At 44.6% G+C, this 24,363-nt stretch overlaps 1 protein-coding gene across 4 annotated transcripts in view; it reads right to left on the bottom strand.

Annotated features, from left to right (window-relative positions):
- Positions 1-7,552: 7,552 nt before the first annotated feature.
- Positions 7,553-24,363, bottom strand: part of ODAD4 (outer dynein arm docking complex subunit 4) — a 98,746-nt gene continuing 81,935 nt past the window's right edge. For 3 of the 4 annotated variants that reach the window (XM_077459533.1, XM_077459530.1, XM_077459532.1), the window contains one exon: positions 7,553-7,775. In XM_077459533.1, coding sequence (XP_077315659.1) covers positions 7,693-7,775 — 83 coding nt within the window. In that variant the 3' untranslated portion in view covers positions 7,553-7,692. The remainder of the gene's footprint in view (positions 7,776-24,363) is intronic. The other variant, XM_077459531.1, reaches the window with a different exon arrangement.

The following is a 24,363-nucleotide window of genomic DNA, read 5'->3' as shown; positions in this document are numbered from 1 at the left end:
GAATTCAGACCCTTAACATTCCAGGATATAACTTTAAAAGAACCTGCCATTGCGTCCCTGGCAAAGACCAGGAGTGCAGTACCAGAAAAAAAAAAAGAGCCCCCGGAGAGAGAGCCCCCGGATCTCGAGCCCCGCCACTCGGCATAATGAAACAAAAAATATAATATATCGATAAACAATCTGCGTATATAAACAAACTTTAAACAACGTATTTTGTACCTCCTATCAGGAAACTTTATAGCTTAACACTATCCATCTCTCTACTTAATAAGACCTAGAGGGGGTCCCCGGACGCACCCAATAGTCGGGAACGCACAGGGGAACCCAGCAGATACACACTAGTCCTGGCTGGGGAGACGAACAAAAAAAATAAATAAAAAAAAAAAAAAAGGGGAGGAAAAGAAAACCCCCCCCAAACATTCCCTTCCCCCCCTCTTAGGGCCACATACGCGCATATAGCATACATATAGGTCTGAGGGGAAACATAATTTTCCTTGGTTATTTATATATTATCTACCCCTAATTTAACCCCTAAGTCTTATAATTGCTCCCAGAGACCAAAAACATTTAAACAACAAGCAGCAAAGTAGAACGGGGGGGGGGGAGGGAGAAAAAAAAAAAAAAAAAGGAAAGGAGAGAAAGGGTTTGGGCATGGGCGGGGGCGGAGGGGAGGTCACAGGGCAGGGGAGAGGGGTCATGGTGGGGACATAGCAGAGAGAAAAAAAAACATAAAAAATAAATAAAAGGAAAATAAAAAGGGGGAAAGGGGGGAAAGAGCATATACATATACATATACATATCACATACCCAAAAATATCTCTACTTTCCCTCACCTCCCAGTCTCCTCTAATTACCGCATCACCTCTACCCATCCCTTCTACCCTTCAATCCAATATCCAATATCCCGTTTCCAAGCCCATTCATCTAAAAAAAAAAAAAAAAAGGGAAAGGAAAACCCCCATATATATCCTTATTACTAAGTCCCCTTTCTCGTACCCCCAGCACATCATCCCACTAAGTCCTCAGGGACAATCAGAAATCAAAAAAAATCAAAAAGGAAATGGAAGCATTTAAGCTTAATAGAAATTGTGTTCCTCAAAAGAATGCTATAGAAGGTTTAAATACATTCATGGGTACGTCTTATTCCTTCTCGTGAACCCCCGTCCTCACATGCAAAAACATATGATCAATAGGCCCCACGAGGGGGAACAGTAGAAGTCCAAGCGGGGTAAGCAGGGTAAGCAGGTGAGGCCAGGTACCAAAAAAGCAAGTCTCTCACAGTCTCTCCCATAGTCTCCCGTAGTCTCTCCTATGCATCTTACCCCTGTACATCTTACCCCTTAGCCCCACAGCCTACCCCGCATCTCCCCCACGCTCTCCCCGAAATCATCTCCCCCAAGCTAGTGAAGAATAACCCTTACCCCAATACTAAGATGCCTATCTATCGTCCATCGGGGATATCTACCTCTCTAGTGTCCCATACAAGTAACCATCATGGAAAAGTGGGCCATCGTGAAAGGAGGGTCCACTTAAGGGTCCACATAAGGGACCTTCCATGTCCTGTCCCTAGTTTATTTATGTGGTGGTGGTGGTGCTGGTGGTTCGCCTGGTTCACCTGGTACCGAACGTCGTTGTCTTCCTGATTGCTGGTGGCGACTAGATGCTAACCCATGTTGTGGGGGAGCCCCCTGTCCACTTAAACTGCGAGGGATTAGTTGTTGCCAATCAGGTATCGGGATTGGTTCCTCGCCTAAGAAGCTAAACAGGGCCGGGAGATCAGTTGGGGCCCGGAGTGTAAATGTGGACGACTCCTTTCTAAAGGTCACCGCCAAGGGGTATCCCCAGCGATAAGAATAACCACGCTGTTTAGCAAGCTCTAGTAGGGGGCGAAGCAGGGCTCTGCGTTTCAACGTGGCCCTAGAAAGATCTGGCAACAAGATCACCTGGGCTCCTTCCAGTTCTACTGCTCCATGTTCCCATGCGCGGCGTAGCACTAGCTCCTTCTGAATATAGCTATGGAACCGGCAGATCACATCCCTTGGTCTCGACGTTTCAGTTGAGGTAGGTCCCGGTATTCTATGAACCCGGTCTAATTCAAAGGTCATGTTTAAGTCAGCGACTACTGTACGAAGCACCCCCAGTACCACCTCACCTAGGTCTCCCGTCCCTATGGATTCAGGAACGCCTCTGAATCGCACGTTAGATCGGCGACTGCGATCCTCAACTTCCTCCACTTGCAACTGCATAGCAGCGGTCGCCTCTCGTTGCTGGGATCTCTCCTGCTCCAATACCAGCACCCTATTTTCTAATGAGATGACTGCAGCTTCTCCTGTAGCCATCCGTTCCGCTAGGCTACCAACCTCCCCCCGTACCTCTAGTAGATCCCGGCGGTGAGTCTCCTCAAGTCGTTGAATCATAGCCTCCATATCCGCCCGTGTTGGTAGTGCCTGGAGTGCCTGGAGAAGGGTCCGGGTGTCTTGATTCATTACTGCAGATTCTCCCAGGTCTCTGGGCGCCATCTCCTGTAAAGGTGCCCTGCTCTCCCCTCTATTACCGCTGTTACCAGGCTGCAGAAGCTGCAGAGTAGAGCTGTCAGGGTTGAGAGGGATAGGAGGGATACGAGGGTTACGAGGGTTACGAGGGTTACGAGGCGGATCGAGGGAGTCCGGAGGTCCAAGGGGAGGTCCAAGGGGGGGAGGCGGAGAAGGAGAGGAGCCCGCGGGATCCATCGTGCCGGGCGGTTCCAGCGCTTCGTTACGTGACGCTGGAGCTGGAGCTAGGACTTCTTCCGTGTCGGGCGGTACCTGTCTGAGGAAGCGTCGGATCTCCGACGAATTCTTAGGAATTGCAGTCCCCTGGGCAGCGATACGGGTTCGGTGCCTTTTAGGTAGCATACCGTAGTCAGATAGCAACAGAAAACAAGCGCGATAGCCGAGTGGGGCCACGAAGCCGGGAGCTCATCCAGCAGAGTGCTCTACTCCGACATGCTTAAGCCACGCCCCCGTGAGTTCTGGAGGACAAAGAATAGAGGCCGAATTACTGAGTCTGTGTCCCATGATGTACCTCAAAAGAAAAGGATTTTACAGGTAAGCGGTTATAAAAATCCTATTTTTACACCCACGCAAGTCTTGCATTATTTATTATTTTTACCAGTAAATTGAGCTTATATAGTCAAATACAGTATTTTGAAACACGTCAGATTGTTTTTATGTTGAATTGTAAAAGCAATAATGTTCTGTCACATTAGCAAACCTGTGAGATCAGCACGCTTGCCGTTGCTTTTAAAATTTAACATCAAAACAGTGTCACGGATTTCTAAATACTGTATTTCACTATAAAAGCTCAGTGTAAAATGATGTCCGCGGTCGCCTTCTGACTGCATGCTTACTGCGGCCGAGTGCAGGGTATACCAAAATGGCTGTCGCAGAACATCACTTCCGTTACAAAATCTGACAGGTCGCTGAATCTGACAGAACATCAGCAATAGCAGCTGAGAAGCTGAAACAAAAGAAGAGAAGCATGGTGTAGGAGATGTGTCTGAGTGACTTAAAATCTGAACTATGAACCTGGCAGTAGCGTCATGAGTAAAGAGGCAATTAAGCATTGGAAGGATTTGCCCCCTTAATGACCAGGCCATTTTTTGCGATACGGCACTGTGGTTTTTATTTTTTGCGCTATAAACAAAAAAAGACTGACAATTTTGAAAATAATTTTTTTTTTTTACTTTCTGCTATAATATAAAACTATAAAACAAAAAACCAAAAACAAAAAAGTATTCATCATTTTAGGCCGATATATATTCTTCTACATATTTTTGCCAATTTAAAAACAAAAAACAATAGGCGCATATTAATTGGTTTGCGTGAATGTTATCACGTCTACAAACTATGGGATAGATTTAGTGACTCTTTTCATTTTTTTGATTTTACTGGTAATGGCAGCAATCTGCGATTTTTAGCAGGACTGCGACATTGAGGCGGACAAATCTGACCTCAAATGACACTTTTTGGGGACAAGTGACATTATTACATTCATCAGAGCTATAAAAATGCACTGAGCAATGCATAAATGACACTGGCAGGGAAGGGGTGATCAAGGGGTTAAATGTGTTATAACTGTAGGGGGGGTTGGTTCACTGGGACATGAGAGAGATCCCTTTCCCAATCACTGGAAACAGAAGATCTGACATGTCATTAGGGAGTCGCCTTGTTTGGCAGTTCCCCGTTCTGCCTCTGTACACAGTGATCACAGTTTGCCGGCAGACATAGAACCTGCTGGACACACGCGCATGCCCACTAGCCTTCTTGCACAGACCGATTTACAGGTACGTCGGTTTGCACAGGAGAGCTGACCTGCCGCAATAAATGTATGTGAGCTGGTCAGCAAGTGGTTAAAACAAAACAGAATTGCAACTTGTTCACAGATCAGACAGCTACATGTATATTAGCTGTATATTTACTCATTTGTGTTTGACAGATCAAATTTCCTTTTTGCAATGTGTTAATACATTCCTTTAAAAAAACTATAATTGTCACTGCCAGCCCCTCTATTAGAGGCTGGCATAGCACACTGTGTAAAGCTTTTTAAAGACGAAATACTGATTTTCAGCTATGAGACAGAGCTTCTGCGGGTGTACCGAGCGGCCACATGAACTCCCCAGCTGATGTCAGAGGGAGATCACATACCCGCCCGCAGAAGCCACCCATCAGAGCTGGAAAGCGTCCGCGAGTCACGTGACCGGCCTGAAGACAGCTGAAAATATCGGTATTTACAGAGCTTGTTTTTAAGAATGCTTTACAGTGTGCTATGCCAGCCTCTAATAGGGACTTATACAAATGGGTTCAAAGCCTTTAAACTACCGTGCAAAATAAATCTTTGCCTGAAGCAGACCCTGCTGATATAGTATAACTACATTATGTCTTGTTGCTGTTCTCAGTCTTTCCAGGGTGTATGACCTGTGAAATGAAACTGTCTTCCACAAGCTCACCTTAGTAGCAGTTTGGCTGTTCCTCACTCAGTTTTAAGCCTCCTACACAGCTGTTTCAATTAATGAGTGTATTTGAACCTACATATGAAATTGCTTATCATTAACACCTGCTTTGTATAAATGGTTAATTATACACCTGACTAATCCTACAAAATCACTGATTTGTGCAAGTGTACAAAGTGTGCGAGTGTAAAGCTGGATATACACTATCCAATTTTCTTTAGATTTTTTTCCTTTAGATTTACCAAAACCATATAATATGGATTAATCATGAATCTGTGTGCCGTTACCGTATATACTCGAGTATAAGCCGAGATTTTCAGCCTCTTTTTTGAGGCTGAAAGTGCCCCCCTCGGCTTATACTCGAGTCATCGCCGTCTGACTGCTCGATCAGCGTATCGAGCAGACAGACGGCGGACATACTACAATTCGAAAGCCGCGCCTCCGCCTCCGCCTGTGATAGGCGGAACACTGAATTTCCCAGCAGCCTGTGTTCCGCCTATCACGGACATCGTCTCATCCTCGTCCGTAGTACGAGGATGAGACGATGTCCGTGATAGGCGGAACACAGGCTGCTGGGAAATTCAGTGTTCCGCCTATCACAGGCGAAGGCGGAGGCGCGGCTTTTGAATTTTAGAATGGCCGCCGAGGCGCCGACGAAGAGCGGCGATCCTGGCAAGGCACGGGACGGAGGCAAGGCAAGGCACGGCACGGGACGGGACGGAGGCAAGGCACGACACGGGACGGAGGCAAGGAGGCAAGGCACGGCACGGGACGGAGGCAAGGAGGCAAGGCACGGCACGGGACGGAGGCAAGGCACAGGACGGAGGCTCGGGACACAGGCTCGGGACACAGGTAGGCTGGACACACACACACACACACACACACACACACACACACACAGGGATGGATGGATGGAGACACACACACACAGGGATGGATGGATGGATGGAGACACACACACACAGGGATGGATGGATGGATGGAGACACACACACACAGGGATGGATGGATGGATGGACACACACACACACAGGGATGGATGGATGGACACACACACACACAGGGATGGATGGATGGATGGACACACACACACACAGGGATGGACGGACACACAGGGATGGACGGACACACAGGGACGGACACACACACAGGGATGGACAGGCATGTCTCACCCTCGGCTTATACACGAGTCAATAAGTTTGCCAGTTTTTTTGGGGGTAAATTGGGGGCCTCGGCTTATATTCGGGTCGGCCTATACTCGAGTATATACGGTAATAACAGTCGCGAGTTGGAGCTCGTGGCCATTCACTGTAGATAAAGTTGTATTCACACTCTCACGCTGATTATACTCTACTAATTCAACAATGTAACACAGAGTCAGTGAGGAGCTTTTAGCTCTGAAACCATAATAGCTATTACACATGTAGCATATCATTACGTCCGATCCGGCCAGTGCAAAAGGATCCCAGCACCTTGAAGCAACTGCCGATATGATCGGTCTGTAATATCTTATGAATGCTCACTGTCCCTCTTCCTCCGATTACGCTCATATAGAGTGAAAACCTCCACTTCTAGGGTCAGGTATCTACTAGTTGTGTAAAGCTGAGTGAAAGTGAAGCAGCAAAGCTGTGCGTTAGGTAGCTGATATAACACAGCTGATTCCTCTGTGAATGCCTAATCATACAAAGCTCCCATGCTGAATCATAGTCCCGTGGGAAGGAGGCAGGTTATTCCAGAGATCTATCTGGTCCGTTCAATCCAGCAGACATGCAGAGTAGCAAAGAGTGGAATGAAGTTGTAGCAAAGAGGTAGGCAGGTAATCAGAAAGGTTGAATTAGAAAGTTGCACTGGAATAGTTTGGTTCAGATTCCCTATGAAATGCTTTAAGCGACTGTATAGCCAGGACATGAGGCGCTTCAGGTGATAGGGGGGAGAAACTGTTCCTATGTCTGGTCTATCATTGTATTACATATTTGAAGGTAAATCTAAAATGAAATTCAACAACAAAAAGGTAGTATAGTATGGATCCAGCTGAAGAACTGATGCTGGTTTGAAGCCAAAGGGTAGTCACAAAAAATATTGATTTGATTGCGATTTTTCTTCTGTTCGCTCACTTTGCATTTTGTAAATTGAGAAAAATTATATATATATTTAAAGCATTCTTATATTACAACATTTTTTCATACCTATGTAGCCAAAACAATGAAAATAGTACCGCTCGAATGCACCTCCAAATCTGTGTCAGTTGGATCAGTATGTGAGATGGCTGGTGCAAGAGACACAGAATCGGCTTATTAGGCTCCAGTAGACTTCAACAAAATGGTGCTCCCTATAGCATAAATGTAAATGAGGTGGTAAAAGATGGCTTCAGCTCCTGTTCTCCACCTGTAGATTTTTTCACACCTATCTAAAATATTTGCACAGTGCTGCGTGTGTTTATGTATATATTTTATTATTTAATTAGACAGAGAGCATTGTTTTTTCTCAACAAAAATTTAAATTAATACTGTTACATGTGCAACAAGAATTGCCAGTTTTATGTAAAGAATGCACACTCAGAAATAAAGATTGTAAATACAATGTTTTATTTACATGTTCTTGCTTAATAAACAGACAATGAGCACAATTTACCATTGCACTAACATTCTGCTGTAATCTACCCAAAGTAAATGAATCTTATCTTACATCCTCAGACTCCTTATTTAAGCAGAATTTTCTGGACTCTCCCGATTTTCTCCACTTGACATATGTTCCTCTTGATTCTCTACACTTGATGCATGTTCTTCTAGAAGACACAAAAAGGTGATACTATCAAAATCCAGCGCATATAACTAATGATAAATGCATAGGTTTGTTTGCTTTCATTACAAGCAATCTTTCTACTATGTGCCATTCTAAAACTAGAATATCTATACAAAAGTATGCATGAGAGGTATGCACTGACTTGTGTAACAGCAGGTGGGACCATTTGCTGTACAACAGTATCTACAGTAGTAAAGTCTGCTGCAAAAGATCTTTGCAAAAGTAATCTACTTCCCGTTGAAGGGGCAAAAAATAATCATCATCATTACAACTGATATAGCTCCAGAAAAAAAACAAAAAAATAAACTACTATAATCACACTACTATGAAAATAAACTGTATGGTGCCCTTGAACTCTGGCATCCACACACGCAAGGAATTAAAGTTAAAGTGCATCAAAGCTATTATGCCGCGTACACACAATTCGTAAATTCGCCCAGCAAAAGACCGATGAGAGCTTTTGATTGGAAAATGCAATCATGTGTATGCTCCATTGGACTTTTGCTGGCCGAATTTCGGCCAGCAAAAGATTGAGCGCATGTTCTCAATTTTTCGGTTGGAAAAAGTTCCTATCCGAAAATGTGTTCGTGTGTATGCAATTCCGATGCGCAAAAACTCATGCATGCTCAGATTCAACTACGAGACGGAAGCTATTGGCTACTGGCTATTGAACTTCCTTTTTCTAGTCACGTCGTAAGTGTTGTATGTCACCGCGTTCCTGACGATCAGAATTTGGCGTGACCATGTGTTACATAGACAGCTTGAGCAAAATCCCATCAGAATTCCGTCAGGAAAACCATCAGAGCTTTTTCCGACCAAAATTCTGATCGTGTGTACGCGGCATTATGCTACATGTCCACATACATTTTAAAAAATGAGCTGCAATGCTAGTACCGACGTCAGGAAAAAAGCAGCATTAAAAATGCGTTTTTTTTCACGTTTTGCATTGGCGTCAATACCCGTTTAACCATGCTAGCTTTCAGTCGTGTTTCTCTGCCTTTATTCAAAATCAATGTTTTTTTTTGCTAGAAAATTACTTAGAACCCCCAAACATACATTTTTTTAACATCCTAGAGAGTGAAATGGCGGTTGTTGCAATACTTTGTCACACCGTAATTACGCAGCGCTCTTACAAGCACACTTTTATTTTTTTTAATTTTTTTAAAGTTTTTTTGTACTCACCGTAAAATCCTTTTCTCTGAAGTTCATTGATGGACACAGCATCTTCATCTTGACCTTAGGGTTATATTGCCCTTTTAAGAGAGGACTAGGCAGAAAGTGTTAAAAACAGCAACACTTGCACAGTACTGCCCAGGGGGCGGTCCTACTGGCTATAACTCCTCACACTGCATTCAGCAGCTCAGTTTGTCAAAAGCAGTACAAACATAAACAGGAGGGGTGGTTGCTGTGCCCGTCAATGAACTTCAGAGAAAAGGATTTTACGGTGAGTACAAAAATCCTATTTTCTCTTTCATTCATTGACAGACACAGCATCTTCATCTTGACTTTAGGGACGTCCCCAAGCAGTGTTAAAGAAACGAGGGGTGGGAACAGCAAGAAAATAACTTCACCCATAACAACCAGAGTTCCTCAACGGAGGAGTTACAACCTTAAACAGCCGCCTGCAAAACCTTGCGGCCGAAGCAAGCATCCGAAGATGAGCTCACATCAACCTTGTAAAGTTTTGTGAAAGTGTGAACGGACGACCAGGTCGCCGCCTTACACACCTGAGAAACAGACGCTTGATGTCAGAAAGCCCAAGAGGCACCAATTGCCCTGGTAGAATGTGCCGTGACAGGAAAGGGAGGCGCCCGTCCCCATATGGCATAAGGCTGAACCACAATTTGTATGATTCACAGAGAAATGGTGGCTGATGAGACCGCCAGTCCCTTCTTCAGACCAGCCACTGAGTACAAACAGTGAGTCCGACCTCCGAAAAGGAGCCGTAGCAGACATACACCCGCAGAGCCCGGACCATGTCCAAGGAATGCAAAGCCACCTCTTTGGGGTGTGACGGCCGAGGACATAAGGATGGAAGCACAATGCCCTCATTTAGATGAAAGGCCAAAACAACCTTTGGCAGAAATGAAGGTAAGGTTGCAGATGCAGCACCGCTTTATCCTTGTGGAGGATCAAGTAGGGAAACTAGCAAGACAAGGCAGCCAACTCAGAAAACCTCCTGGCAAATGTAATAGCCACTAGAAAGACTACTTTCTGAGAGAGTGTCAATAAGGGGGTCTCCTCAATGTTTTCAAACTGCGGTTTCTGAAGCACCAAGAGCACCAGATTCACATCCCATGGAGGTAGCGGTGGTCGAACCAGAGGAGCCACACATCGAACCCCCTGAACAAAACGTACTCACCACTGAATGAGTCGCCAAGGATAGCTGAAAAAAAGGACAGCCAAAGCTGATATCTTCCCCTTGATGGTGCTTAACCACTTACAGACCGGACCATTTTGCTGGTCAAAGACCAGACCACTTTTTGTGATTCGGCACGGTGTCGCGCGACGTGACTCCCAAACAAAATTGACGTCCTTTTTTCTCACAAATAGAACTTTCTTTTGGTGGTATTCGATCACCCCTGCGGTTTTTATTTTTTGCGCTATAAACAAAAATAGAGCGACAATTTTGAAAAAAAAACGCATTATTTTTTACTTTTTGTTAGAATAAATATCCCCCAAAAATATATATAAAAAAAATTTTTTTCCCTCAGTTTAGGCCAATACGTATTCTTCTACATATTTTTGGTAAAAAAAAAAAAAAAATCCAAAAAAAATAAATAAATAAAAAATCGCAATAAGCGATTGGTTTGCGCAATAGTTATAGCGTTTACAAAATAGGGATAGTTTTATGGCATTTTTATTAATCATTTTTTATTATTTTTATTTTTTTTACTAGTAATGGTGGCGATCAGCAATTTTTATTGCGACTGCGACATTATGGCGGACACATCGGACATTTTTGACACATTTTTGGGACCATTGTCAGTTATACAGCAATCACTGCTATATAAATGCAGTGATTCCTGTGTAAATGACACTGACAGTGAAGGGGTTAACCAGTGGGTGGCAGTGTAGGGGTTAAGTGTTCCTAGGGGTGTGGTACTAACTGTGGGGGGTTGGGCTTTCATTTAGTGAACACTGATCTCTGCTCCAATCACATGGAGCAGAGATCAGCGTCACTAGTTGCTAGGCAGAATGGAGAAATGCTTTTTACAACTGCATTTCTCCATTCAGCCGTCCCGTGAGACGATCACGGGTATGCCTGCAGCAATAGAGTCCGCGGGACCCGAGACCGGACTCACGGGGGTCCCGACCGGCATGCGAGTGCCCCGCCGCCGGCGTGCTCGTGATGGCAGGGGGGCATTGAAGATTGGACATACCTGTACGCCAATATGCCTGCCCGTGCCATTCTGCCGACGTACATCGGCGTGCGCTGGTTGGGAACCGGTTAAGGCAGGTTTCTGATCCACTCCTCACCGCAAAAACAGTAGGATCCTGGAAATCAAATATGTGCGTGGACGCCAGCCCATCTCCTCACCCATGGAGATATAGGCCTTCCACGTATGATATATAAAATATAAAAATGGACCCTCGCGCCAGTAAGTGTTAAAAGTGAAATTATATCTAAATACGTGTATGGCCAAATAATGGAAAATATACCAAAAAAAAGAGAAAATATAAAGTAAAACAGTAAAGTGATACAAAAGTGCAAGTGCTACTTGGTAATGCAAAAAAATGCAGCGGGACAAAATAGTGAACACAAACTATCACATCAAATAAATAAAATAGAGAGTCCTGCGCAAATCGTGCCACTTTAAAAAAAAAAATATATATATATATATATATAAATGTATAAAAAAATGTAAAACAGTCAATGTATAAATGGGAATAAAAAATGTAAATCCCAAAAATCACACACCAATGAGTGAGGATAAACTGTGAAAAAAAGGAGAAAAGACGGGACCAAATGTTCCAAAGTTCACAGATCCAGGCTCTCAGAACTCTCACCTTAAGATGAAATGTATAAGCAAATCAAAATAGCCCCAGAAACTTCTCCTTTGCTATACAGAGAAGCAAAAAGGAGAAGTGGCTTTATACAGAGAAGCAAAGGAGAAGTTTCTGGGGCTATTTTGATTTGCTGATACATTTTATCTTAAGGTGAGAGTTTTGAGAGCCTGGATCTGTGAACTTTGGAACATTTGGTCCCGTCTTTTCTCCTTTTTTTCACAGTTTATCCTCACTCATTGGTGTGTGATTTTTGGGATTTACATTTTTTATTCCCATTTATACATTGACTGTTTCAAATTTTTTATACATTTATATATATATATATATATATATATATATATATATATATATATATATATATATACACATACATATATATATATATATATGTATGTGTATATATATATATATATATATATATATATATATATATATATATATATATATATATATACACACACACACAGTTAGGTCCATATGTATTTGGACACAGGCATAATTTTTTTTTTTTTTTTTTTAGGTATTCACCAAAACATATTCAAGCTATATTTATATAATGGATATGGGCTGAAAGTGCATACTCTCGTTTAGTTTGACGGTATGTACATCCAAATCAGACGAAGGGTTTAGTAATTACAGCTCTTAAGAATAGCCATCCTCCCTTTTTCAAGGGACCAAAAGTAAATGGACAATTGAATCAAAAACTGTTTCATGGCCAGGTATAGGTTACTCCTTTGTTATTTCTTCATCAATAAGGCAGGTAAAAGGTCTGGAGTTGTTTGTAAGTTTGGTATTTGCATTTGGAATCTATGGCTGTGAATCTACATCATGTGTTCAAAGGAGCTGCCCATGCAAGTGAACCAGGCCATTGTAAGGCTTCAAAAACTAAACAAATCCATCAGATAAATAGAAGCAACATTAGGAGTGGCTAAATCAACAGTTTGGTACATTCTGAGCAAAGAAGAATGCACTGGTGATCTCAGCAACATAAAAAGGCCTGGACGTCCCCGGAAGACGACAGAGGTGGATGATAGCAGGATCCTCTCTATGTTAAAGAAAAACCCATTCACAGCATCCAGATAAGTGAAGGACGCTCTCCAGGAGGTGGGTGTATCATTGTCAAAGTCTACAAGCAAGAGAAGGCTGCACGGGAGAAAATACAGAGGGTTCACCACAAGGAGCAAACCATGCATAAGCGTGAAGAATAGAAAAGCCAGATCAGACTTTGCCAAAAAGCATCTTAAAAAAAGCCAGACCAGTTCTGGAAAAGCATTCCTTGGACGGATGAGACTAAGATTAATCTGTACCAGAATGACGGGAAGAAATAAGGGTGGAGAAGGCTTGAAACAGCTCATGATCCAAAGCACACAACTTAATTTGTAAACATGGTGGAGGCAGTGTGATGGCATGGGCATGCATGGCTTCCAGTGGCACTGGGTCATTGGTATTTATTGATGATGTGACAGAAGACAGAAGCAGGTGGATGAATTTTGCAGTGTTTAGAGATATACTGTCAGCCCAGATTCAGCCAAATGCAGCAAAGTTGATTGGACGGTGCTTCACAGTACAGATGGACAATGATCCAAAACACAATGCAAAAGCTACCCAGGAACTTTTGAAGGAAAAGAAGTGGAATATTCTGCAATGGCCGAGTCAATCACCTGATCTCAATCAAATTGAGCATGCATTTCACTTGCTGAAGGCAAAACTAAAAGGCAGTAAGACCCACAAACAAATAACAACTGAAGACAGCTGCAGTTAGAGCCTGGCAAAGCATCAGAAAGGAGAAACCCAGTCTTTGGTAATGTCCATGGGTTCCAGACTTCAGGCAGTCATTGCCAGTAAAAGATTCTTAACAAAATATTAAAAATGAACATTTTATTTATGATTATATTCATTTGTCCAATTACATTTGAGCCCCTGGAAATGGGGGGACGGTGTATACAAATGGTTGCTGTTCCTAAAAGGTGTACCGTATATACTCGAGTATAGGCCGACCCGAATATAAGCCGAGGCCCCCAATTTACCCCCAAAAAAACTGGCAAACTTATTGACTCGTGTATAAGCCGAGGGTGAGACATGCCTGTCCATCCCTGTGTGTGTGTCCGTCCCTGTGTGTCCGTCCATCCCTGTGTGTCCGTCCATCCCTGTGTGTGTGTGTGTCCATCCATCCATCCATCCCTGTGTGTGTGTGTGTCCATCCATCCATCCATCCCTGTGTGTGTGTGTGTCCATCCATCCATCCATCCCTGTGTGTGTGTGTCTCCATCCATCCATCCATCCCTGTGTGTGTGTGTCTCCATCCATCCATCCATCCCTGTGTGTGTGTGTCTCCATCCATCCATCCCTGTGTGTGTGTGTCTCCATCCATCCATCCATCCCTGTGTGTGTGTGTCTCCATCCATCCATCCCTGTGTGTGTGTGTCCATGTGTGTGTGTGTGTGTGTGTGTGTCCAGCCTACCTGTGTCCCGAGCCTGTGTCCCGAGCCTCCGTCCCGTGCCTTGCCTCCTTGCCTCCGTCCCGTGCCTTGCCTCCTTGCCTCCGTCCCGTGCCGTGCCTTGCCTCCTTGCCTCCGTCCCGTGTCGTGCCTTGCCTCCGTCCCGTCCCGTGCCGTGCCTTGCCTTGCCTCCGTCCCGTGCCTTGCCAGGATCGCCGCTCTTCGTCGGCGCCTCGGCGGCCATTCTAAAATTCAAAAGCCGCGCCTCCGCCTTCGCCTGTGATAGGCGGAACACTGAATTTCCCAGCAGCCTGTGTTCCGCCTATCACGGACATCGTCTCATCCTCGTACTACGGACGAGGATGAGACGATGTCCGTGATAGGCGGAACACAGGCTGCTGGGAAATTCAGTGTTCCGCCTATCACAGGCGGAGGCGGAGGCGGAGGCGCGGCTTTCGAATTGTAGTATGTCCGCCGTCTGTCTGCTCGATACGCTGATCGAGCAGTCAGACGGCGATGACTCGAGTATAAGCCGAGGGGGGCACTTTCAGCCTCAAAAAAGAGGCTGAAAATCTCGGCTTATACTCGAGTATATACGGTACTTGATATTAATGATCAACCCATTGAATTAAAGCTGAAAGTCTGCACTTCAAATTAATTGGAATTTTTTCATTTAAATTTTATTCTGGTGGCATACAGAGCCGAAAGAATGAAAATTGTGCTTGTGTCCAAAAATATATGGACCTAACTGTATATATATATTTTTTAAAGTGGCACGATTTGCGCAGGACTCTTCCACGTATGATGATAAATCTTCAGAGAAGATGACTTCCATGCCCTCAGCATAGTGGGTATTACCGAATCCGACAGACCTCGGTCCCTTAGCGCCTGGCTTTCAACAGCCATACCGTTAAAGCCAGTTATGGTAAAGCAGGATGAAGTATTGGACCATGCGACAGAAGGTCCTCTTGCATCGGCAGTCAAGGAACATCTGCCACAATTCGTACTATGTCGGCGTACCACGGACACAGAGGCCAATCCGGGGCAACCAGAATTACAGGAATCCCCTGGGACTCCAGTCTGCGAAGCAGACGTGGTAGAAGTTTGAGTGGGGGAAAAGCATAAATTGCCCTATAATGCACCCGTGGAGCCACCAACGTGTCTGCCGCATCCGCCCATGGATCCTTTGACCTGGCTACAAACCTCTATACCTTCTGATTGAGTCGAGAAGCCAGGAGATCCACATCTGGCATGCCCCACCTTAGGCAAAGGAGCCGAAATACATCCGGATATAGCGACCATTCCCCTTGGTCCAGCATCTGACGATTTAGGTAGTCTGCTTGCCAGTTTTCTACGCCCAGAATTTACACGGCTGTCAGAGCCAGCATGCGCCGCTCTGCCCACCACAGGGCTTGTTGCTTCTTGATGGTTGACATACACCACTGCCGTGGCGTTGTCTGACTGGATCCTGACCGGACACCCCTGCAGCCTCTGTGACCATGTGGAGGGGCACCGCCTGATCGCCCGAAGTTCCAGCACGTTGATCGGCAGGCGGGATTCTTCCTGTACGCCCCAAACTCCCCCCCAACCGGTCAGGCTCGCGTCTGTCGTGATCACCGTCCAATGAAGAGGAAGGAACAACTTCCCGGACCGAAGGGCCGGCGACCTCAGCCACCAGAGCAGGGAATCCCTGACTAGCTGGCTCACCTGAATTTGACAATCCAGGGATAACAGAGATTTGTCCCATTTGGATAGTATCCCCTTTTGCAAGACTAGAGTGTGGAATTGAGCATACGGTACCGCCTCGAAAGTGGCTACCATAAGACCTAGGACTTGCATGCAAAAACATAGTGACCACAAGCTGCGATACACCAACAACTTCATCACAGCTTGAAGAGTTTGCAGCTTGTCTGAAGGGAGAAAGACTCTCGCCTCTGAGGAGTCCAGAAGCAGGCCCAGGTACTCCAGGTGTTGAGTTGGCACCAACATGACTTCTATAGGTTCAGTACACAACCAAACTCCCGGAAAGTCTGTATGGTGATCGCCACATCTTCCCTTAATTCTGAGGAGGAAGCTGCTCTCAGAAGGAGGTCGTCCAGGTAACCCACAATTGCAATCCCTTGCTGCCCATGCAAAGCCAAAATTGGGGCTAGCACTCTGGTAAAGACCCCTGTGCCGACGCCAGGCCAAAAGGGAGAGCTACAAATTGGTAGTGCTCGTCCCCGACCGCAAATTTCAGAAACCTCTGATGCTTGATGCATATGGGGACATGCAAGTATGCGTCCTTGATGTCCAGGGATGCCAGAAAATCCCTCTGATGGAGTGCAGCGACCACTGAGCGAACTGATTCCATCCTGAACCTTTGTACCTTCACAAAGCTGTTGAGGGCCTTGAGGTCAAGGACCAGACGAACCCCTTCCTTCTTTGGGAATACAAACAGATTGCAGTAGAATCCCTGAAACCTTTCCGGTGTCGGTACAGGTACTATCACCCCAAGCAACAGCAGGTCTTGTACTGCCCCAAACAGGGCTTCCCGATGAGTCAGAAGAAGATGAAGATTTGAGGGAAAAAATCAGTTTGGCGGGCAAGAAAGAAACGCTCTCTTGTATTCTGATGAAACCAGTTTGCGGACCCACCGAATGGTCCTGGTCTGCATCCTCTGACACGTCAGAACAGGGGCCGCCTGCCACAGTGGGGCCCGAGTTTGAATCAGAGCTTTCCCCAGAAGGCGGTGTGGGGAGGGGGCATTTTTTACCCCCCTTGTGCCCACACACCGCTGCCACCCTGGCAACAAAGGCCTCAGAACTTCCAGAAAATGGCTGAAAGGCAAAATAAAATGTCTGTGGCTACAAAAAAAAAAATGTCTGCGGCCCCAGATTAATGGCCGTGGAGAACACGGCAGCCTCCCCACATGTCAAACACAGCACAAACACCCCACTGTTGCCCAGAAACAGGGAAGAGAACGAGCGGACCCCCAACACAGCCCCCTGGCAGGACCCAGAGCCCCCCCAGAGGACCCCCGGCCAAGGTACTTGCAGCACACCCCCATGTGCCCAGTCACACAGTGGCCCATAGCATGGGGAGGAGGGAAGGGACAGGGAGAGAAGAAAGGGAGAGTGAGAGACCCCCTAGTTGACCTCCCAGGGAATGCCCAGCTGCTCCATCCTGCCGAGACAGGTGGAACCATACTTACTCCTCCTGCAGGGACCACTGGATGCATTCAACAGACAGAACCATCACCTGAGCAGTACCAGGTGGCTGTCAGCCACAGCACGCTGACACCGACAACAGTAGCCCAGTCATATAGTTTCCCCCAGAGCATATAGCTCACCGGTCGCCCCTGGATCAGACGGGGCATGTCGTGGCCATCCCAGCACGTAGCTAGGGCCTGCTCATGCTGTTGATTGTAGATCACATGAATCAAAAATGCATAAAAAAAGAAAAAAAACATTCCCAGGTCCAATGGTCCCACCGGGAGCCAGGTCCTTCTCCTACACTAGGCAGAAAAAAAACCGAGCTGCTGGATGCAGTATGAGGGGTTTTAGCCAGTAGGACCACCCCCTGGGCGATACCGTGCAAGTGTTGCTGTTTTTAACACTTTCTGCCTAGTCCTCTCCTAAAGGGGTGATATATCCCTAAAGTCAAGATGAAGATGCTGTGCCCTTCACTGAACAAAAGAGAAATACACTTTTTTTAATTAAAAAAATAAGACAACAGTAAAGTTAGCCCAATTTTTTTTATATATGTAAATTCATACCCAACATGTCACGCTTCAAAATTGCGCCTGCTAGTGGAATGGTGACAAACTTTTAAAACCCTTAAAAATCTCCATAGGCATAATTTAAAAAAAATTCTACCGTTTGCATGTTTTGCGTTAGAGTAGTTCTAGAAGTATTGCTTTTGCTCTACCGATAGCGGCGATACCTAATGTGTGGTTTGAACACGGTTTTCATATGCGGGTGCTACTCACATATTTATTTATTTTTTTATTATTTATTTTACCAATTACAATGTAAAAATAAAATGTGTCACTTTTATTCCTACTACAAACAATGTAAACATCCCTTGTGATAGAAAGAAAGCATGACAGGACCTCTTAACCACTTGCTTACTGGGCACTTAAACTCCCCTCCTGCCCAGACCTTTCGGTGCTCTCACACTTTGAATGACAATTACCATATTTATCGGCATATAACACACACTTTTTCCCCCCTAAAATCAGGGGGAAATTGGGGGTGCATGTTATAAGCCGATCCCTCACTATTTAACCCTTTCTGCGGCTCCGGGGTATTTTCGGCCACAGTCGGCCGTTCTCGGCTATCTTCGGGCGTTCTTGGCTATTTTCGGGCATTCTCGGAAAGCCGAAAGCCGCCGAGAACGGCCGAAAATAGCAGAGAATGGGCCAAAATAGCCGAAAGCCGCCGAGAACTACCGAGCGCCGCCGAGATACACAGGACATCCGCTCTGTATCTCGGCGGCGCCATTTTTTAAATGGCAAAGCCACAGACAAGACTGCAAATGACTGACAAGGCTAAATGCAAGGCTGCAAGTGACTGACAAGGCTGCAATGGAAGGCTACAAATAACTGACAAGGCTGCAAATGACATGCAAGGCTGCAATGGAAGGCTGCATTGATGGGCATTTAAATGTAAGTTTAACTTACTAAACTTGGGGTGCGTGTGATACGCCGGCACGTGTTATATGCTGATAAATATGGTACTCAGTCATGTAATACTGTACCCAAATGAATTTTTTCATACAAATAGAGCTTTCTTTTGATGGTATTTGATCACCTCTGGGTTTTTTAATTTTTTGCACTATAAATTAAAAAAAAGACACATTTTTCTCTTTGTTTCTGTGATAAAATTTTACAAATTATAAATTTTTCTTCATGAATTTTGGCTACAATTTATACTGCTACATATCTTTGGTAAAAAAATAACCCAAATTAGTAGATATTTGGTCTTTGTGAAAGTAAGAGAGCCCACAAGCTGTGGTGCAAATTATAAAAAATTGATCACACCTGATGTACTGGTGGCCCTAATTTCTTGTAACCAGAACAAGCCAGGAAAGTACAAAGGTATTTAGTAAGAGGCATGGTGAGGTTTTTAATGTCATTTTTTTCCCCACAATTCTTTTCAAAATGAAGGTTTTTTTTTCCCCAACAAAATTGTCATTGTAATAGGTTTTTTTCTCTCACATGGCACTTGTATACCACAAATAACGCCACAAAATACATTCTGCTACTCCTCCTGAGTATTACGATACCACATGTGGTACTTTTTCACAGCCTGGCCACATAGAAAGGCCCAACGTTCAGGGAGCACCATCACGTGTTCTAGGAGCATAAATTACACATCTAACTTGTTGACTACACATTACACTTTTGAAGGCCCTGGAGCACCAGGACAATGACACGTGACACTGATGGCAGATGGCACTAATATGTAGCACTGATGACACATGACACTGATGACAGATGACACTAATACGTGCCACTGATGACAAGTGACACTAATACATGGCACTGATGCCAGATGGCACTAATACGTGGCACTGATGACAGATCGCACGTGACACTGACAGGTGGCACTGATATCAGATGGCACTTGACAGTGACAGGTGGCACTGGGGACAGGTGGCACTGTGTTGTGTTAGTGTTGACTGTTTTTTTTTTCACTCCCGCTGCAGCAGGGAAGCACAGAGACAGCGTGTGAGGAGGGAGACCTGGCAATGAGAGATGATCTCCTATGTTTACATAGGAGATCACCTCTCATTGGACACGCCGATCGAGTGCTAAATGGCCGATGTGATTGGCCATTTAGCACGATCTGTGATTGGGTGTATCAAAGGGACACGGCCAACACAGAACTTCCCCTCTGCGTGCCCGTGGCGGTGCGCACAGGGGAAGTAAACAGGAGGATGTCCAGGGATGACCTCCTGGCAATTGGTGTCTGCGCTGTTGATGTCTTTCGTCTATAGGGTGGGCACGAAGTGGTTAAATATGAGATCTGAGGTCAAAAAGACCACAGATCTCATATTTATACTAAAATGGAATAAAAAACCACAACCCATAATGCCCCGGGTGATGAAAGCACAAGGTGCGTGTCCTAACTACTAGAGAGGAGAAGAGCTGGAGCTGCTTTAATAAAATACTTTAAAAACCTGTGTAGTGTGTTTATTTTTGACACTTTTTTTATTTAGGTGAATGGGTAGGGGGTACAATGTACCCCCTACCCATTCACCTAGGGTGGGGGGCTGTGATCTAGGAGGGCTCCTTGTTAAAGGGGGCTTCCAGATCACAATAAGTCCCCGTCCGCAGACCCTGACAACCACCGGGCAAGGCTTGTCGGGAAGAGGCCCCTGTCCTTGTCAACATGGAGACATGGTGCTTTGGGGTGGGGGGGGCCCCCTCTGCCCCAAAGCACCCACCCATGTTGAGGGCATGTGGCCTGGTATGGTCCAGGGGGGGAGGGGCCGCTCGCTCGTCCTCCCCCTTTCTGCAGTGGGGGTGCTTTCACCCAGAGAAAGGGTTAAAACCACCGCAAAGTGCTATACTGTGTATAGCCGTGCTGCCCAGTCATTTCAATTCATTCGTTACACTGCTCCTTTACCGATCCAAAGATGCTGCTTGCAAGAGTTTTTTTTAACGTCCTGCAAGCGCACCGCTCCAGTGTGAAAGCACTCGGCCTTTCACACTGGAGAGACAGGAGCAGCTCTTTACAGGTGCTATTTTTAGTGCTGTAGTGCCTCAGTGTGAAAGGGGTCTAAGGGCAGAAAGGGGTGCAGACATTGCACATAAAAAACAGACAGCAAGTATTGCATAAGTGTAAGCACGAAAGGCGCACAAGTAAAAAACACACCTCAGCCTCAAAAGGCATAGTGACGCATCTGATATGAAGTGAAGCCTGTGAAACTTGATAGACATAGGAGTGGCCAGTCGCTAACTCTCTGTAGCGCGATCCTGCTCTCTGCCCCCCAGCGGCAGCTGCACAGGCTTCACATTGGATGCATCACATAGCCCTTGAGTTTTCCTACTTTTCCATCTTTTCCCTTGACGCTGTCAAAGCTTTTGACAGCGTGGAGTGGAAATATCTATGGGAGGTACTGCGTTGCTTTGGGAGACAAATTTATATCATGGGTGCAGCTGCTGTATGCTGCCCCCACAGCCAGTTTGAGGATCAACAACAGTCGTTTAATTGTGGCTGTGGTGCGGGCTTCTCCTAACATTGTGGGCTTCCAGTGCAGTCAAAATGAGGCAAAAATCTCATTGTGCGCAGATACACTGCTGTACTTGGGAGATACCAGGAATTCCCTGAGGACGGCAATGTGCCTGATTAATGAATTCAGGCATCTATCGGGCTTTGCCATTAACTGACATAAATTGGCTGCCACTAGACCCTACCAGACCATGTCTCTCACATACAGATCGTTACCTCATTCAAATATTTAGTTATAGTGGTGATAAGAGACCCAGGGGACTATATTACATTAAACCTGAAACCAATACTACAGAAGTTTCAACAAAAACATGCCAGCTGGAGTAAGTTACCAATGTCAGTAACTGGACAAGTAAATCTTATCAAAATGATCTGGGCACCACAACTATTGTACTCCCAATTACTGAGGGAAATTCAACTACACTCTGCTCTGAGGTGACAAAGTAGACACTCTAATTTGAAACTAGAAGACTCTGCATTCTTAGACTCCATATACACTGAACCTGAGACGAAAGGAATTATTTCTAGAATCTATATTCATCTATTGTCACATATACAAGCCCCTGACCTCTTACCATATAGGGAGGGGTGGGAGAGCGATGTTGGCCCCATTGATGGAGAACAGTGGGAGCAGATTTTGGAGGTAGGACCATTAGTGTTGGCGGCTCAGAGGCTATCCCATCTGTTCATCTTGCACCATATGTGTACTGTACACCAGTTGCACAAATGAGATACCCCCATCTGTCAGAAATGTCAAGCCCAACCAAGCAATCTTATTCATATGCTCTGGAGATGCCCTAAATTGGTGAGGTATTGGAGCACCACTGTTGCCAAAATGAATAGTATATTCCAAGTGCAGTTAGCAGTAGACTTGTCTAATGACTTGTCTAATGGGGAATCTTGATGAGGAATTGTACACCCCTTCTGTGTACATTGCCCTCAAAAAGCTCCTATATCTAGCAAGAAAGCCGATTGCTCGATTCTGGCTTTTGGCAAATGCAATAAAAATAACACAATGGATCCAAAAGGTCAATACCATCCTTATCCGGGAAAAAAAATACCATCATAGGAAATCACCAAAAATTTTTTTACAGTATATGGCAATGTTGGCTGAACTCGCCAGAGGTGGCACCCCCACAGCTGGCATTGGATAGACTATTGATGGGATAGTGGACTTATGTGCGCTAATTCCAGAAATGAATATGGTGAGACGGGTGACCCGCCATGAGAGATCAGCCAGAAATTTAAGGCTATGGTTAACATCACGCACATCTCCAATTGGATTGAAGAGTTATTTTTCTTTTCTCTTATGATTTAAACTTTTTATGTACCTTTTCTCCTTACTGTTTTGTTTGTATTTTGTACCTTCTCTGGTTATAGGTGCTGAGAACGCAGGGTAGTATACAATGCCGTTATGGTATAAGATAAATGAGATGATTACACACATACCAATACCTATAGATTGTTTGGAATATGGAAAATATTGCTGTTTACAATTTGTATACCTATGCAACGATACCATGTAGTGCCTTGTGTTCTCATTATTAAAAAACTTTTATGGATTAAAAACAAAACAAAAAAAAAACTAAAGTTAATTAACATCAAGCAGGATTTTATCTGTAGATGAAATGTAGATCGAAAAAGAGCATGGAGCAAATGGCAACCGTTGCCCATTTCCATGCATTGATCCACCTACCTTGTCCCTATTGAGCAGAGGGTAACATGTATGCATAGCCATTTCTTTGTGTTACATCAAAAACATTTTATGAAACAAACACATCTCTTCCAGCATGCATATGATTTACCCCTGAAGTTCCAGAGCCACAATTGGGGCTATCCACCACAGAGGAGATACCGGAAGCAATTAGAGGTTACAGCATTGGGTTTGGTGCCTAACAAATGACCTACATACACTTTTGCTGTAAGGCAAAGGAGTACAACCCATCTGGTGAGTTTGGAATTTTACAACATTCACAGGGGGAGGATCTTTAACTCCATTGGGACACGGAGAACTATAGCACTTTCTTGCACAAAGAAAATGACTATTTTGCACTTTCATCACTTTATGCACTTTAATTAATTGTATATTGTCGCCTTTAATCAACAATTGTCACTTTTTATAATTTATCATTTGTCACTTTTTTTTAATAATGGATGTTTGGTTCACATTAATCATGCATTCATGTTAGTAATGGATCAATTATGTTGATACATAGCCATATGTTGTATCCAATTATTCTAGGTTAATATTACGTATAAGTATACCAACTGGGTACATTTATAAGAGGAATTACTGTTAAGGTGGAGCAGGCGCTGTCTATATTTTCATTTATATCAACAGATATAGCCAATATCATCAGGGTAGGAAAGCATCCAGTTTAGAAATGTTTTTGCAGATAGATGCCTATAAGGACATACTAACGGCTTCTGTCACCAAATAGCTGCTGTGCCCTCTGAAAAGTAAAAGCTCTTCTTCATGCAAAAGATAAAAACACATTCTCCACTTTTAATCTTTCCACTCCTTGAAAATAGCATATTTAATTGTTTGTTGAACAAGAAACCCTTGGCTCTTATTCTCCTGCATATCCCAATACATGTGGTTATTTATTGACATCAACTCTACATATTTGCATATCTGAAGAGCAGTAACATTGTCTTTAACTACATTTTTAATCTACTTGGCTAAAAGGTACTGTAAAATTTAAAATCCTAAAAATTTCGGATGGGTTTCGGTATTGTGAACATTCAAAATCATGATACAGACTGCAGTTGGGGAAACTATGATAACCAAGAGGCACTTGTTACTAAAGTCCTCCACTTACTACCCCTTGGCCTGTGCCATGCACAGCTGCTTCCCTGTCAGTGGCATCCTTACTTGTAGCTCTCACTGCCTCCTTTACAA

The sequence above is a fragment of the Lithobates pipiens genome, unplaced genomic scaffold (assembly GCF_037356315.1).
Source record: "Lithobates pipiens isolate NorthernLeopardFrog02 unplaced genomic scaffold, aLitPip1_a1.2 Scaffold_28, whole genome shotgun sequence".
Classification (NCBI taxonomy): Eukaryota; Metazoa; Chordata; class Amphibia; order Anura; family Ranidae; genus Lithobates; species Lithobates pipiens.
Note: the sequence above shows the minus strand (reverse complement) of the source record. Positions and strands in the feature narration are given on the sequence as shown.